At 39.4% G+C, this 16,846-nt stretch overlaps 1 protein-coding gene across 5 annotated transcripts in view; it reads left to right on the top strand.

Annotated features, from left to right (window-relative positions):
- tiam1b (TIAM Rac1 associated GEF 1b) overlaps positions 1-16,846 on the top strand; it is a 93,180-nt gene that overhangs the window by 57,405 nt on the left and 18,929 nt on the right. For 3 of the 5 annotated variants that reach the window (XM_055197366.2, XM_055197367.2, XM_055197365.2), the window contains exons 13-16: positions 1,658-1,739; positions 1,956-2,042; positions 5,249-5,461; positions 5,551-5,651. In XM_055197366.2, the coding sequence (XP_055053341.2) occupies positions 1,658-1,739; positions 1,956-2,042; positions 5,249-5,461; positions 5,551-5,651 (483 nt within the window). Of the gene's footprint in view, positions 1-1,657; positions 1,740-1,955; positions 2,043-5,248; positions 5,462-5,550; positions 5,652-12,768; positions 13,041-16,846 lie in introns of those variants that run through there. The other 2 variants (XM_073863556.1, XM_055197368.2) reach the window with 2 other exon arrangements.

The raw sequence follows: 16,846 nt of genomic DNA, 5'->3' as shown, positions 1-16,846 counted from the left end.
AATTTAGTTTTTAAGAAAAATTTTCTATTTTTTTTGCTTACCCCATTGGCAGATTTTTTTTGCTTGTTTTATGCACAAAATAACCCACGTTTGACATCTTTGGTCTACAAACTCGACTTATTTTCCTGTGTCGTTTTGCTAATCAAGAAAAGGAATCACAATCTAAGAATTTTTATATATTTTTTACTGAAAACGAGACAAAAATACCAAGACTTCTTTTTCTTGAAAATCTTTTTTTGCAGTGTAAAAGCTTTGAAACTTACACCGCAAAAAATGATTTTCAAGAAAAAAAAATCTAAGTATTTTTGTCTTGTTTTCAGCAAAAAATATCCAAAAATTCCCAAATTAAGGTGCTTTCTCCCGCTGAGCAAAACGACCCAAGAAAATAAGTCCCGTTTTTAGTCCAAAAATATCAAATTTAAGTGATTTTGTGCAAAAAAATCTGCCAATGGGGTAAGCTAATTTTTCTTGAATTTTTCTTGAAAAAAAATGCAAGATTTTTTTGCTTACCCCATTGGCAGATTTTTTTTTTTGTTTTATGCAAAATCTCAATTTGATGCCAAGTTTACACCAACCACGTTTCAGGCGTCAAAATCACGTCTACCGCGCCTAGTTTGCCGCTTGAACAGTTTGAATGCATTCGCGTGTGTAGAGCGGAGTAGACGCGCGGAAAAAGCAAGCATTTGACACGTGTCAGAGGCAAAATCTGCTTCTTGTGGGAGGGGCAAGTGCTATGGGGTGACTGATGACTGATGTTGATTGAGCATTTATCGAGAGTTACCAGTTTGTATTTGGTAACCTTACTATAAGGAAAAAATAAACGGCGCGGGTCGATAAACGTCACTTGACTCAAAAGTGAAATGTGTATTACAACTTACCAGGTTGCCCGATGTCCTCACTAACACGCTTCCAAGCGAGGTCCTTTTTATTCCTGTCTCTATAGAAATAACAACTTGTGTCGTATAGCTCCGGATGACTGCTCACGGACAATATCGTTCCTTCATGTTGAATGAGTGATTCCGGGCGGGGATGCCGCCGCAGCAGCAAGCATGCTCCTGATTGGTTAACGTGGCGCGAAATTCCGCCAAATTTTTCAACTCGGGCGTCAGCCGGCAATTCGTGTCAAACACAAAATGCACAAAAAGCACCATTCGCGCGTACCACCCACAATGCTCAATTCGTGCCTTTCGCGCGAGCTAGACGCGTGAATGAGGCGGAAACGCGTCTTCCATGCCGAGCCAAACGCCTCATCCGCGCCGCGGGACCTCAAGACGCGCGTCAACTCGTCTTCACATTGACTTCACATAAACGCACCATGAGAGTTTTTTTAGATATTTTTACTGAAAACAAGACAAAAAATACTAAGATTTCTTTTCTTGAAAATCATTTTTTGCAGTGTACTTTTGCGATGCTTTCAGCATCTGTCAGAACTTCAAGCTTCTGTTTAGTCTCCATAATGTTTCATAATTTTTCAAACAAGGAAAAAGTGTCTGTCTGCCAATAAAACCATCCTGTTTTCTTTCACTCTCACCCCTTTCCTTCATCATGTGTGACTGCACATGTCCCTGTTGTTTATATTACTGTTTGAATGTGAAATATCAAAGATCTGTTCAGTTATAAGTATATTAATTAATGATATCTTATGCTCTCTTTATAGCTGTATAAGGAAATCGAGCTGTGCTGTAAGATCAGGAAGGTGATCCAGTTTGATCGGGATGAGTCCTGTATGATTGGATACGGTGAGTGCCAGAAATCCATTATGGGCATTAAATCCCGACCTGTTCGTACAGAATGGTTGTTGAAGAAGAGAGTATACTTATATAAATGCTTGAATATGATAGCTGAATATGTGACAGTATGTAGTTACAGTAAGTAAAAGGTTGCAATTTGAAAGGCCACAATGGGTTTTGATAAGTGATTCTCTCTCTTGCTCTATCTATCTCTCGCTCTCTCAGGTTTCTCTATCTCTGTGGTTGAAGAGGACGGCATACAGCAGCTGTATATCACTGATGTCAGAGCCGGAGGATTAGCATTTGCTAAAGGTTCATTAGCTGTTTTTTTGTCAATTATTCCCTCTTTTTTTATCTCTATCCCTAACTCTTACTGGAAATGAAGCCGTGCTGTACGCGCTGTGATATCTGTGCTGTTCTGCTTTTGTTATATAACACAAGCTTGAGCAGATTTCTGAGAGTCAAACAGTACAGATATCTTTTAAATGAAAAAAGAAAAGGGAGCAGAAAAACAGATACAGCTTGATTTGCTGAAGCGTCATACTGGAATTGGATATGTATTCGTTTTTAAAGGGCACGTATTATGTAAGGGTGTAAATCAGACAGTTCATTATAATTCAATAAAAAAAATTATCCGGCAGCGATGTGAGACCTTAAACACTTTTTCGATGCAATTACGATTCGATTAATTTATCAATATTTTTTATATTACGTGGCTAGTTAACAGTGGCGGCCGGTGACTTCTTTTTTTGAGGGCGCTCGATGCGAAGTTCGTCACAACATGTATGTAGCCGTCATGTGTGTTGTTCCTTTTTTCAAAATATGTGTTCTGCGCGTCAAGAAATCCTGTGTGCATCACGTGTCTTTTCTCAAAATAAGTGCCTGCTGCAGATGCGTCTAAATGGTTTATGATAAAAGAGACGCTCGCGTTTGCCAGATACTCTCATAATCTCATCAGAGTTCACTGTTAAGGGAGTGTCTTGCGTGTATTTTGTGAATGTGAGCGTCTCTTTTATCATAAACGATTTGACGTGTGCGCAGCAGGCACTAATTTTGACAAAACACGTGATGCACATGGTTCACATGACACAACAAACATGTTTTTTTTAAAACACGAGCAACACACATGACACTCCGAACACTTATTTTGAATTAGCGCCCCTCAGATGAGCAGTCACGAGCCGCCACTGCTAGTTAAGCAGTAAAATTTTTACTTGCAAATGCAACCAAAATATAAAACATGAACATTTTCCTAACTCTTTGAAAATCTCTGTCCCAATTGGAACATTTACAACAACAAACTAACTTTTTTAAAATAAAGAAAAATAAATAACATGCATAGCGATTGCCTAAGTATATCTGAGTGAAATCAGCTTTTGAAATGAAATAAGGAAGAGCTGGATTTGAATTGGTCCATCGAGATCTTATTTGATCGTTTTAAGTTGGGTCGTGTTGCTAATTGCTAATCGCAGCGATCTTCTCCCAGACCCCGCCCACCTGCCATACCACATGAGCAGAAGTAAAGAGAAAGGAGGAGATTTAAATTTTTGATTAAAGATTATGAAGGAACTTTTTTTTTTTTAATAATGAAGCTCACAGTTAAGTAATTTGTACAAAATACCACAATATTCCAAAACAAATTACAGTTTTTCATTTTATTTTCATGGCAACTTTTAAAATATCCACCAAAGCAATGTTTGTGGTAACCGTGGTATAAGCCGAATAATTTACTTGAAAAAAATGTCGCATCGTGCAGCCTTACCACCTTGGGTGTGCATCATTTCTGCATAATTCAACTACCCGTCGTCGATTATTCCTTACATAGTAAATGCATTATTGTAATAAATGCAATAAAAGTCAATGCAATATGTTGCATTATTTAATGTTACAACGTTTGATTTTGTAAATGTTTTAGTAAATTCCCAAATTAACATGAACAAACATTAATAAATGCTGTAGAGGTATTGATCATCGTTAGTCAGTCCTGTCAAAAAAGCGCAGAGTTTTTTTGTGATTGTTGCGGGCAAAAATCCTTGATCTTGCGTCACGTTTTCTTAAAAAGTGCGATGGAATATGTGGGATATTTATGCAATTTTATGCGATGAAATTGCGTGAACTTGCAAAAATTTCGTGAACTTGCAAAAACTGTTTTGCTTTTCAATGATGTTCACGTCACTTCATAAGGTTCCCATGACAACAAAGGACATAGCTGCACTTGTGTGAAGTAAATGCAACATTTTTCAACTTTCTGCTAAGATATATGTGTTTTGTGCTACAAAAATGCGGGGATTATGAAATCATGCAAGCCTCGCATATTTTGCGCATGGATATCTGCAATTTTTTGGCGTATTTGAAAAAATGCGGCCCACGCATAAATATGCGGACTTTGGCTGATTATGCATTGAATCATGCAGTCACATAATCGCGTTTTTCTGGAGAGACTGGTTAGTTCATGTTAACTAATAGATAAACTAATGTTTAACAAATACAACTTTATTTTAAGTTATTATACACCTACTGACTTGTATAAAATGTTTGATTATTAGTAAAAAGAAAGATTGAAGCCCAAGCCACACTAAACTAAATTCACTTGGGCGAACCCACATTGCAATAAAACTTCCTCCAATTTTAATGTACGTTCTTCCTCATCTTGTTCCAAAACTCTGTAACATAACATATTTTAGATGTTATGGACTGTCAATCACAATAACCCTTTACTTTCATTGTGTAAAAAAATATCTAAAGTAAAGTAAAGGTTGAGTGTCTTTTATGTCCCAACTAATGAATATAAAGTGTTTTTGAATAAGCAAGATTAAATGAGTGAGCAGATGATGAGAGATTGGGCGAACTGTCCCTTTAATTACCAACAAAGCAGATTATTGCATTTTTTACATTGACTTTCATACTCTTGGGAACGTGCCAAAGAGATTTTCATCCCTCCAAGGATGTCTGCCTGATCAAATCTGACATTGGCTTATTGCTGACATTTCACATCACCTCAGGAACTGGGTCAAACCCACAGGCGGAAAGAATAGAAACAGGACGAAATGGAAAAAGCTAGGGAATATAATTTGTTATATATTACATCTATTTTATTTTGCCGCTGGCCGTCACATTAGAGAGAACACGGAAGGGGGATTGAGCTATTATTCACATCGTGACCAATGTAACCAGAGCTGAATTTATTAACAGTGCTTTTACGGTTTTATTTAGAGATCGAAGGGAGGCATTCAATTATGAGGAAAATCAGATCTACATCAGCAGGACACTTGATGGATTTTGAGCATCTGTGCCATCTGCTAGTCCACTGCAGAAGATTTTTAGCCGAAATAAAACCACATCCATTTTTGATTTCGTGTTGAAATACGGTGTCTTTCTTTTTGGTTAATAAAACACATCAGGTTCCCAATGCATCTCTTTTTTATCAACTGCACATGTCTGGGGAAATATGTATGACGGTAATATTACAGAATTGAATTATTCATGGCCTATTTCCATATTTATTGAACTGGTCACAGGTCTGAACGCAGGAGATGAGATTCTGCAGTTGAACGGGAAAGACGCTCGCACTTTGACCTTCAATGACATGAAGGTGGCCTTCGCTCAGGTCTCTCTCTCGCTCACTGTCAACACGCTGCCCCCTGTTGATCGCCGACAGCTTTGCTTTCTGCCTCCAAGACGCTCGGATGTTGTGGATAACCTCTATACGGATATCTTCTCTCAAAGTCAAGGTCAAATACCATTATAAACTCATTTATAACCTACCCATCATATCTACCTTTGTTTCATTGTGGTCATGCTGATGTTTGTCTTTTCACAGAGGAGATTCTTGACGATGGTGTTGGTTTGATCGTGGAGACGTCAGGAGACAGTTTAGAGGACGACTCGGAGCTCTTCGCTGAGTTTGATGACTATGGAAAGGTGATAATAAATCCTGCTTACCTAATAGCTGGTTCTGTTTCAGGATACTTTTATTTGTGTGAAGCTGTAGTGCAGCTCAGTCCGTAACTCTGGGACATTTTTGTGCTAATGCGTGGGCTTTGTTCACACGCGCCGAATCTTGTACAGCAAAACCTCCAAAACTCTGAACTCTGAGTAAAGAATATTGCTGCAGAAATACTTCACCATCTGTCGTCTCTTCTGTTTTTTAATGGAGGGACTTTTCCACTTTAATCAGTTTGTTTAATTTGTCTTGTAAAGGCGGGTTGATACATCTGTTTGTCTCTCTGTCAATCAGTCTGTCTGTCTGGCAGTCAGTGTATCTCACTGTCAATCTATCTGTCTGTTTTACTGTCTGTCTGTCTGTCTGTCTGTCAGTCAGTCTGTCTGTCTATCAGTCAGTCTGTCTGTCTCTTCATTTGTTTGTCTGTCTGTCTATCTGTCTTTCTGTCTCTTTCGCTCACACCCTGTGTGTATTAATGTCTGTCTGTCTTTGTGTCAGTCTGTCTCTCTGTTTGCTTGTTTGTCTGTCAGTTGGTCTGTCTGTCTCACTGTTTATCTGTCTGTCTGTCTTTCTGTCTCTCTTACACTCTGTCTGTCTTGATGTCTGTTTGTCTCTGTGTCAGTCAGTGTGTCTGTCTCTCTGTGTTTGTTTGTTTGTCAGTCTGTCTCACTCTTTGTCTGTCTGTCTGTTTTTCTGTCTTTCTGTCTCTGTTATACTGTCTGTCTCTGTCTCAGTCAGTCTGTCTCCTCTCTCTCTGTCTGTCTTTCTGTATGTCTGTCTGTCTTTCGGTCAGTCAGTAGTCAGTTTGTCTGTCTTTCGGTCAGTCTGTCTGTCTGTCTGTCTGTCTTTCTTTTAGTCAGTCAGTCAATCAGTGTATCTGTCTTTTTGTCAGTCTGTCTGCATGTCTGTCTGTCTTCCAGTCAGTCTGTCTGTCTGTCTTTCAGTCTGTCTGTCTGTCTGTCTGTCTTTCAGTCAGTCTGTCTGCATGTCTGTCTTTCAGTCAGTCAGTCTGTCTTTCTGTCTGTCTGTATTTCTGTCTTTCTTTCTGTTTGTCTTTCAGTCTGTCTGTCTTTCAGTCAGTCAGTAGTCAGTCTGTCTCTCTGTCTGTCTGTCTGTCAGTCAGTCAGTCAGTCAGTCAGTCAGTCTGTCTGTCTGTCTGTCTGTCTGTATGTATGTATGTATGTATGTATGTATGTCTGTCCTTCAATCAGTCTGTCTTTCAGTCAGTCTGTCTTTCAGTCAGTCTATCTGCATGTCTGTCTGTCTGTCTTTCAGTTCGTCTGTATTTCTGTCTGTCTTCCAGTCAGTCTGTCTCAGAGTCAGTCTGTCTGTCTTTCAGTCAGTCAGTCAGTCAGTCAGTCAGTTTGTCTGTATTTCTGTCTGTCCTTCAGTCAGTCTGTCTTTCAGTTCTTCTTTATTTCTGTCTGTCTTCCAGTCAGTCTGTCTCAGAGTCAGTATGTCTGTCTTTCAGTCAGTCAGTCAGTCAGTCAGTTTGTCTGTATTTCTGTCTGTCTTTCAGTATGTCTGTCTTTCTGTCTTTCAGTCAGTCAGTCAGTCAGTCAGTCAGTCAGTCAGTCAGTCAGTCAGTCAGTCAGTCAGTCAGTCAGTCTGTCTTTCAGTCTGTCTTTCTGTCTGTCTTTCAGTCTTTCTGTCTGTTTTTTCTCTCTGTCTTTCAGTCAGTCAGTCAGTCTTGTCTGTCTCTTTCTGTCAGTCCGTCTGTCTGTTGTTCAGTCAGTCTGTCTGACAAATTTTTGTTTGTTTGTCTGTCTGTCTGTCTTTCTGTCTGTCTGTCTGTCTCTCTCAAACACTGTCTGTCTTGATATCTGTTTGACTGTATGTCTCGGTGTCAGTCTGTCTGTCTGTCTGTCTCTTTCTATCTCATAATCTTTCTGCCTGTCTATCGTCTATCTGTCTGTCTTTCTAACTGTTTATCTGTCTTTGTCTGTCTTTCTATGTGTCAGTCAGTCTGTCTTACTGTCTGTTTGTCTTTGTCTATCTCATTGTCTCTCTTCCTGCCTCTCTATCCATTTGTCTGTCTAATGAACTTCAGTGTGTCTGTTTGGTGGCAGGGGACTTATGGTGGGTGTTGGAGATAATTAGTTTGTGTTCATGCGGGTACCGATAAAACAAAGGTGGTTTGATTTTCTTTGCGTCCTAATTGCTTTATTATGGGAAATAATTATGATTTTGACTGTATCCTGAAGGAGGACTAAGATAAAGGCAGAAGTCAAATATGCACGTATTATTTGAGTGTATGCGATTGTTTTTCATCATCTCGAACCGCACATTGCAGGATGCACAGCATTTCATTGGTCGGACATTTTGATGGACATGTTGAGATGGTGGAACAAATCAGATTCCACACGACACCGCCGTATTTACATACAGAATCTATTTTAAGTAACATGTTGGCAGAATTCACTGTTCATCTACAGAACTTCCTTCATTTAGTATAAGCATCCATAGGATATGGATCTGATGAAGTGACATAGTGGTGAAATTTGTGGTAAAGGCTGGAAATTGACAGGCTGCTGGTTTTATAAAATGTACATTTATGCATTTGATGCTTTTATCTTACTCGACTTACAGTTCATTCAAGGTATACATGTTTTATCCATATTCCTGGGAATCAAACCTATGACCACTTACATCACTAATATATGATGTACCAATTTGAATACCGATGTACACTAATACTAGTCTCAGACCAAATCTCCTTATAATCCAGTTCACACAGGTCTTTAGTCCTGACCAGATCTCAACTCAGTCCTATAAGATTCAGATTGAGCTGTTTTTGGATCTGTAGTGTTCTGGTTGAATGTCTGCTTGCTCATGCAGGGTGATGAATTGTGGGGTCAGTGGAGAGTCGACAGGGCTCTGGATAACACCAAAAGCTCAGAGAAGATTGCTTGTGGCAAGCACAGGCTTGTATCTGTCTCTCTGTCTGATAGTTATTAGGCAGGAGAATGTGTCAGAGAGGTTAGGAAGGAGATGCAAAGGAATCTATAATCAGCTTTAGTGCGCACACATACAGTATGCATCGTTTTATTCGTATGACACACGATGTACTGTAGGATTTTCTCTTTCATGACCTGCCTGAATATAATGCAGGATGCATGCTCCAAATATATGAATGTTACATTGATTATAAGATTCATAAGACATGTAACACACATATTAGGGATGCACCGATACATATTTTCTTTGCCTGTACTGATATTTGATTACTTACAGATAGATTTGCTTTTTTTGTCATGAAATCCTAGACAAGCAGAGCGTACCAGCTGCAGTTCAGTTTTCATTGTGACCCAATTCAAAATAATCACACAAAAATGGCTGAAGTCTGAAAAAAAATGATATTGCCCAAATGCTCTCAGTACGTATTATAGGTTCATCAAATACCTTCACTTTAAATCCACTTAATCCGGGCCTCGCTCCATGCAGAAAAACCATGTTAAAAAGTCAGTCCTTCCAGAAAAGCAAAGTTTTTTTGTGATTGTTGCGGGCAAAAATCGTTGATCCTGCGGCACGTTTTCTTAAAAAATGTGATGAAATATGCTGGATATTAATGCAATTTTATGCAATGAAATTGCGGAAACTTGCAAAAATTGCGTGAATTGCAAAAATTTCGTGAATTTGCAAAAACTGCGAGACTTGCAAAAACAGTTTGCAGCTTTTGCAACTTTTGAATGATGTTCTCGTCACAAAATCACGTCACTTCATAATGTTCCCATGGCAACAGGGGACATGGCTGCGTTTGTGTGAAGTAAATGCAACATTTTTCAACTTTCTGCTAAGATATATGTGATTTTTCCTAGGAAAATATTTTGCGCATGGAATTTATGCTGCAAAAGTGTGGCGTATTTGAAAAAATGCCGCCCCCGGATAAATATATGGACTTTGGCTGATTATGCTTTGAATCATGCGATCGCATAATCACGTTTTTTTGGAGGGACTGAAAAGTGACATTTGTGATAATAAGGCATTTTAATTACAAGCTAATAACCTTTTCAGTGCCATTAAAGTAAAAATGCTGAACCTAAACATAAGAGCCTGATAAAAAAAAATGAATTTACAAGAAGCTTGTCAGATGGGTTTTGCATATGAACTCTTCATATGAATATGTGTATTTTTGGAAATGTGTTGAACCAGCTAAAATGTGTTGTTTTGTGGTCAGTATTTCCACATTTTATTAGTGGTTGTTAGTGTAAATGATAAGGTTTAATGGGATTTATAGAGTCAGCGCCAAGGCTCTGACTTTATAAATTGTGATGATGACTTCATTGGCTTACCGTTAACCTCTATCTCAATGGCTGCCTCGTCCAGGATCTTGTTAATATGTAAAACTAATTTAAAAACCCATTTTAAGCAGCTGTAAACATTTTAACTGTGGGTTGTGAGAGTAATCTCTTCTGTGTTTGTGGTCCTCGAGGTACATTAGCAGCACCTCAATGTTTATTCAGTGATTCTGAGTGCACAGATAATTTGTTACCTTCGGAGAAGAAATGCCATCAGATTTATTGTCCTTTCTGTGCTCTGATCTGCACGTTAACAGCCTGCGGTGTGTGATTATGTTATATCATGAGACATCTTTGATGCTGAAGTGTTCAGTGGAGGATTCAGTGAGTTAAGTTTTCAGTGCTGGTCTTGTTTATGTCACTGTTAGACACCTGGTGCTTTGCACTTTAATGGTATGTTCACACCAAAAGCGAGGCGAATATTTGCGTTACTTAATCTAGATTACTTGCGGGATTACTTGTTTTTCTCCACTCGCGCAAATTAAAACAATGCTCTCATCCATTTTCTCTCAATCTAGATTACTTGTTTTTTGTCACTTGCGCAAATAAAACAATCCTCTCATCCATTTTCTCTTAATCTAGATTACTCACAGGATTACTTGTTTTTCGTAACTCGCGCAAATTAAAACAATGCTTTCATCCATTTTCTCTCAATCTAGATTACTCGCGGGATTACTTGTTTTTTGTCACTCGCGCAAATTAAAACAATGCTTTCATCCATTTTCTCTCAATCTAGATTACTCATGGGATTACTTGTTTTTTGTCACTCGCACAAATTAAAACGATGCTCTCATCCATTTTCTCTTAATCTAGATTACTCACAGGATTACTTGTTTTTCGTAACTCGCGCAAATTAAAACAATCCTCTCATCCATTTTCTCTTAATCTAGATTATTCGCGGGATTACTTGTTTTTTTTCACTCGCGCAAATTAAAACAATGCTCTCATCCATTTTCTCTTAATCTAGATTACTCGCGGGATTACTTTTTTTGTCACTCGCGCAAATAAAACAATGCTCTCATCCATTTTCTCTCAATCTAGATTGCTCACGGGGTTACTTGTTTTTTGTCACTCGCGCAAATTAAAACAATGCTCTCATACATTTTCTCTTAATCTAGATTACTCGCGGGATTACTTTTTTTGTCACTCGCACAAATTAAAACGATGCTCTCATCCATTTTTCTCAATCTAGATTACTCGCGGGATTACTTGTTTTTTGTCACTCGCGCAAATAAAACAATGCTCTCATCCATTTTCTCTTAATCTAGATTACTCGCGGGATTACTTTTTTTGTCACTCGCGCAAATAAAACAATGCTCTCATCCATTTTCTCTCAATCTAGATTGCTCACGGGGTTACTTGTTTTTTGTCACTCGCGCAAATTAAAACAATGCTCTCATACATTTTCTCTTAATCTAGATTACTCGCGGGATTACTTTTTTTGTCACTCGCACAAATTAAAACGATGCTCTCATCCATTTTCTCTCAATCTAGATTACTCGCGGGATTACTTGTTTTTTGTCACTCGCGCAAATAAAACAATGCTCTCATCTATTTTCTCCTAATCTAGATTGCTCACGGGATTACTTGTTTTTCGTCACTCGTGCAAATAAAACAATCCTCTCATCCATTTTCTCTTAATCTAGATTACGCGCGGGATTATATGAGGAGCTGGGTTGCAAAGGTGCTAAATGCCACCTCCGTCAAAAATTAAATGATGAAATTAAACGAATGCTCTCGGCACGTATAATACGTTCATCAAATACATTCACTTCAAATCTGCTTAATTCCACCCTCAGGCCAAAATACCTGTTTGTTGACATAATCCATTATAACTCCATTAAGAAATGTTTATTAAAAAATGCTCATTTACAAGATGTCAGACGCATTTTTTGCATCTGAGCTCTTAATACATTAAACACGAAGACAGGAGTGGTGCTGTGTCGCATCTAGCTGCTCATGTTTAATGGCCGCTTATACCTGCATTGAATCAACACACTGTGTTCAGCTTTTTGTGCTTTTTTACCTTTTTTACCCCAAACAAATCTTCAAAAGACTCACTTCAGACTGCTATGATGAATGTAATACCCATCAAATAAAGTACAATCATGAAAGAGCTGTTTTATTGATCTAAGCATCTGAATGCAGGATGCATGAGTAAGATTCTGATTGAGAAAAGCCTGCAGTTTAGAGATGGGCAATAAATACATTTTTCACAACTTACTGTATCTTACAGTTGGGCATTTTATCTTGTGTGTTACCTTGTAATTGTACCAATAATCATAATGATAAAAGCTATGTGGCAGACTTTTCCAGTTGCCAGTACCAAGGTGCTTGGTTGGTTTTGTGTGGTAAAAATAACTTGCTCAGCCTGTTGTGGGCATTGGAAACAACCTTCGGATTTCTCTCTCTTTCGCTCATTTTTTCTCGTTCTCTTTCTCTCTCTCTGCACCTTTTGTTTTTCTATATTTTCTGCTTTTGGAGATTTTCTGCTCACCTTTCATCCGTAGAGATCTGCACACGTGTTAAGTAACATAACTCAAGTTTCATGTGAAGGCAGTTTCATTCAGTGTGCCAGAAAGAGAGAGAGAGAAATGAGATGTTGTCGCTGCAGAATGGGAGGGTGAATATGAAGTGAAAGGAGAGCAGAGAGGAGGTGGGCGAACGAGAGAGATAGAGAGAGAGAAGAAATAAGGATCCAGAAGCTCTTACCGAATACAAAGTCCACTCTCTCTCTCTCTCTCTCTCTCTCTCTCTCTCTCTCTCTCTCTCTCTCTCTCTCTCTCTCTCTCTCTCTCTCTCTCTCTCTCTCTCTCTCTCTTTCTCTCTCTCTCTCTCTCTCCTGTTCTGTGGGCTCTGGCAGTCATAAGCAGAAGGAAGTTGTGGGGTTATGCAGTGATGATTCTGTGATTTCCGAGGCGTTCTTGTAACTGATTCAGCATTAGTGTCCGTCGGCGTGTGAGCATAAGTGTGTCTTTTTCTGCTGATCCTGGGTCAGTCATGTCTGTTCTCAAGCGTAACAGACACAGCAAACGCTCATCTGACTCCGTTTATGATCTCCTGCACCTGGTGAGTGCTCTTCATTTCTGCACAATACTTTTGCATCATACATTTTTCAAATTATGTATTTTTTGATAGTCTGGAACTTGTATTTTCGGGATTACTAAAAAAAATATCTAACGATACAAAATCTTGAATTTCGTGTTTTGTACTGCGGTAAAAGGATGATTTAAACATGCACCACATTAGTACCATTGTGTTCTTATTGTGTTTCTTTTACTATGGAAATCATCATATGTCGTATTGTGTTACCATCCGATAGCATGACTGTACTCTGCTACTTCTGTGTGAGTGAGTGAGTGAGTGAGTGAGTGAGTGAGTGAGTGAGTGAGTGAGTGAGTGAACGAGTGAGTGAGTGAGTAAGTGAATGTATGTTTGTTTGTTTTTGTCAATCCAAATTCGTTTTCCATAGAAAAGTTGGACCAGATAGAATTATTTTGTGTTTCCCCATTGAAATAATGTTTGCATTTCATAGGGGGAAGTTTATTGGAGTTTAATGTCCTGCAGTGTGGTGTTGTGTTTCTGTCGTGCAGTATGATTCTGTTGGGCAGTGTGTTATTGTGTGTTTCTGTCATGCAGTGTGTTGTTGTGTTTCGGTCGTGACGTGCAGTGTGTGAGTGTGTTTCTGCTGTGCAGTGTGTTATTGTGTGTTTCTGTCGTGCAGTGTGTGAGTGTGTTTATGTTGGGCAGTGTGTTGTTGTGTTTCTGTTGTGCAGTGAGTTTTTGTGTTTCCGTCGTGCAGTGTGTTTCTCTTGTGCTGTGTGTTAGTGTGTTTCTGTTGTGCAGTGTGTTGTTGTTATGTTTCTGCTAAGCAGTGTGTTGTTGTGTTTCTGTCGTGCAGTGTGGTGTTGTGTTTCTGTTGTGCAGTGTGGTGTTGTGTTTCTGTTGTGCGGTAAGTTGTGTTTCGGTCGTGCAGTGTGTTGTTGTGTTTTTGCTGTGCAGTGTGCTTCTGTAGGGCAGTGTGTTATTGTGTGTTTCTGTCGTTCAGTGTGTGAGTGTGTTTATGTTGGGCAGTGTGTTGTTGTGTTTCTGTTGTGCGGTGAGTTTTTGTGTTTCCGTCGTGCAGTGTGTTTCTCTTGTGCTGTGCGTTAGTGTGTTTTTGCTGTGCTGTGTGTCGTGTTTTTTCTGAGCTGTGTGTTGTTGTTGTTGTTGTGTTTCTTTTGTGCTGTGTGGTGTTATTGTTGTGTATCTGCTGTGCTGTGTGGTGTTATTGTTGTGTATCTGCTGTGCTGTGTGTTGTTGTGTTTCTTTTGTGCTGTGTGTGTTATTGTTGTGTATCTGCTGTGCTGTGTGTTGTTGTGTTTCTGTCGTGCAGTGTGGTGTTGTGTTTCTGTCGTGCACTGTGGTGTTGTGTTTTTGTTGTGCGGTATGTTGTGTTTCGGTCGTGCAGTGTGTTGTTGTGTTTTTGCTGTGCAGTGTGCTTCTGTAGGGCAGTGTGTTATTGTGTGTCTCTGTCGTTCAGTGTGTGAGTGTGTTTTATGTTGGGCAGTGTGTTGTTGTGTTTCTGTTGTGCGGTGAGTTTTTGTGTTTTCGTCGTGCAGTGTGTTTCTCTTGTGCTGTGCGTTAGTGTGTTTTTGCTGTGCAGTGGGTTGTTGTTATGTTTCTGCTAAGCAGGGTGTTGTTGTGTTTCTTTTGTGCAGTGTGGTGTTGTGTTTCTGTTGTGCAGTGTGTTGTTGTTATGTTTCTACTAAGCAGTGTGTTGTTGTGTTTCTGTTGTGCAGTGTGGTGTTGTGTTTCTGTTGTGCGGTAAGTTTTGTTTCGGTTGTGCAGTGTGTTGTTGTGTTTTTGCTGTGCAGTGTGCTTCTGTAGGGCAGTGTGTTATTGTGTGTCTCTGTCGTTCAGTGTGTGAGTGTGTTTATGTTGGGCAGTGTGTTGTTGTGTTTCTGTTGTGCGGTGAGTTTTTGTGTTTCCGTCGTACAGTGTGTTTCTCTTGTGCTGTGCGTTAGTGTGTTTTTGCTGTGCAATGGGTTGTTGTTGTGTTTCTGCTAAGCAGTGTGGTGTTGTTATATTTCTGCTAAGCAGGGTGTTGTTGTGTTTCTGTTGTGCAGTGTGGTGTTGTGTTTCTGTTGTGCAGTGTGTTGTTGTTGTTATGTTTCTACTAAGCAGTGTGGTGTTGTGTTTCTGTTGTGCTGTGTGTTGTTGTGTTTTACTGCTCTGCTGTGTTGTTGTGTTTTTGCTGTGTGTTGTTGTGTTTCTACTGTGCTGTGTGTTGTTGTTGTTATTGTTGTGCATCTGCTGTGCTGTGTGTTGTTGTGTTTCTTTTGTGCTGTGCTGTGGTTGTTGTTGTGTTTCGGCTGTGCTGTGTGTTGTTGTGTTTCTGTTGTGATGTGTGTTGTTCTGTGCTTTTTCTGTGCTGTGTGGTGTTGTTGTTGTGTTTCTGCTGTGCTGTGTGTTGTTGTTGTTGTTGTTGTTGTGTTTTTGCTGTGTGTTGGTGTGTTTCTGCTGTGCTGTGTGGTGTTGTTGTTGTGGTTTTGATGTGCTGTGTGTTATTGTTGTTTCTGCTGTGCTGTGTGTTGTTGTGTTTCTTTTGTGCTGTGTGGTGTTATTGTTGTGTATCTGCTGTGCTGTGTGTTGTTGTGTTTCTTTTGTGCTGTGTTTGTTATTGTTGTGTATCTGTTATGCTGTGTGTTGTTGTGTTTCTGCTTTGCTGTGTGTTGCTATTGTTGTGTATCTGCTGTGCTGTGTGTTGTTGTGTTTCTTTTGTGCTGTGTGTGTTATTGTTGTGTTACTGCTGTGCTGTGGTTGTTGTTGTGTTTCGGTTGTGCTGTGTGTTGTTGTGTTTCTGTCGTGCAGTGTGGTGTTAGTGTTGTGTATCTGCTGTGCTGTGTGTTGTTGTGTTTCTGCTGTGCTGTGTGTTGTTATTGTTGTGTATCTGCTGTGCTGTGTGTTGTTGTGTTTCTGCTGTGCTGTGTGTTGTTATTGTTGTGGCTTTGCTGTGCTGTGTGTTGTTGTGTTTCTGCTAAGCAGTGTGTTGTTGTGTTTCTGTGAAAATGTTTACTAACATGAACACACGATAATGCTGTGTTGCTAAGGTGTAGTGGACGGTTGCTACGGGCTGTTTTATATGGTTGTCATTGTGCTTTGTGGTTACTAAGGTGTTTTTAATGGTTTCATTACATTTCTGTCTTGTTGCTAGGGTGTTGCAAATTGTTGCCAGGGTGTTGCTATGCGGTTGCTAAAATATTCTAAATATCCCTTGGGTCATACAGTACTGTACCAAGTCAAAATGTAACATCCTATCACTCAAATAACACCCCATCTCTCATCAGCAAATGCACGATTTGATTATCATTCATGTTTACATAAATTATACAAATATAAGTTTAGAGGTTTGGTAAAATTATGAACCAAGAGCTACAGTAATAGAGATGCCTTCATAAACACCACTAACAAGTGTTTCCCTCTCAGTCAGTACAGTGACATTGGCATTTTCCCAGCGGTTCATTTACTTTATTATGTTGTGCTGGGCGGGCGATGTGTTGTATATATGGTGCTGTGAGACTCAAGGACACAGCGAGGGACATTGTAATTCATCTTTTGTGTGTCCCTGCGTGGGCACTTAGAGAACTACTGAGGTTCTTTTAATGAAAAAAAGTGAAGCTAAAAAGCACACAGTCATTCCCCACATTCAACCAAGAGCCAAAATAAGCACCTGTAGTCTGATGATCTCACTTCCTGTACTGTCCAAGTAGAGAAGCAGGATTTCAAACGGGTTGCAATGCCAGTAAGACGTCACTGCAATGTTTACGTTGTAACGCTAGAATCAAAAGTAAGTGTAAGTAAATGTTGCAAATCTCATAGTCTCATAAAATCAC

Source organism: Misgurnus anguillicaudatus, chromosome 24 (assembly GCF_027580225.2).
Source record: "Misgurnus anguillicaudatus chromosome 24, ASM2758022v2, whole genome shotgun sequence".
In the NCBI taxonomy this organism is placed as follows: Eukaryota; Metazoa; Chordata; class Actinopteri; order Cypriniformes; family Cobitidae; genus Misgurnus; species Misgurnus anguillicaudatus.
The sequence above is the reverse complement of the archived record's forward strand: the minus strand, read 5'-3'. Positions and strand labels throughout refer to the sequence as shown.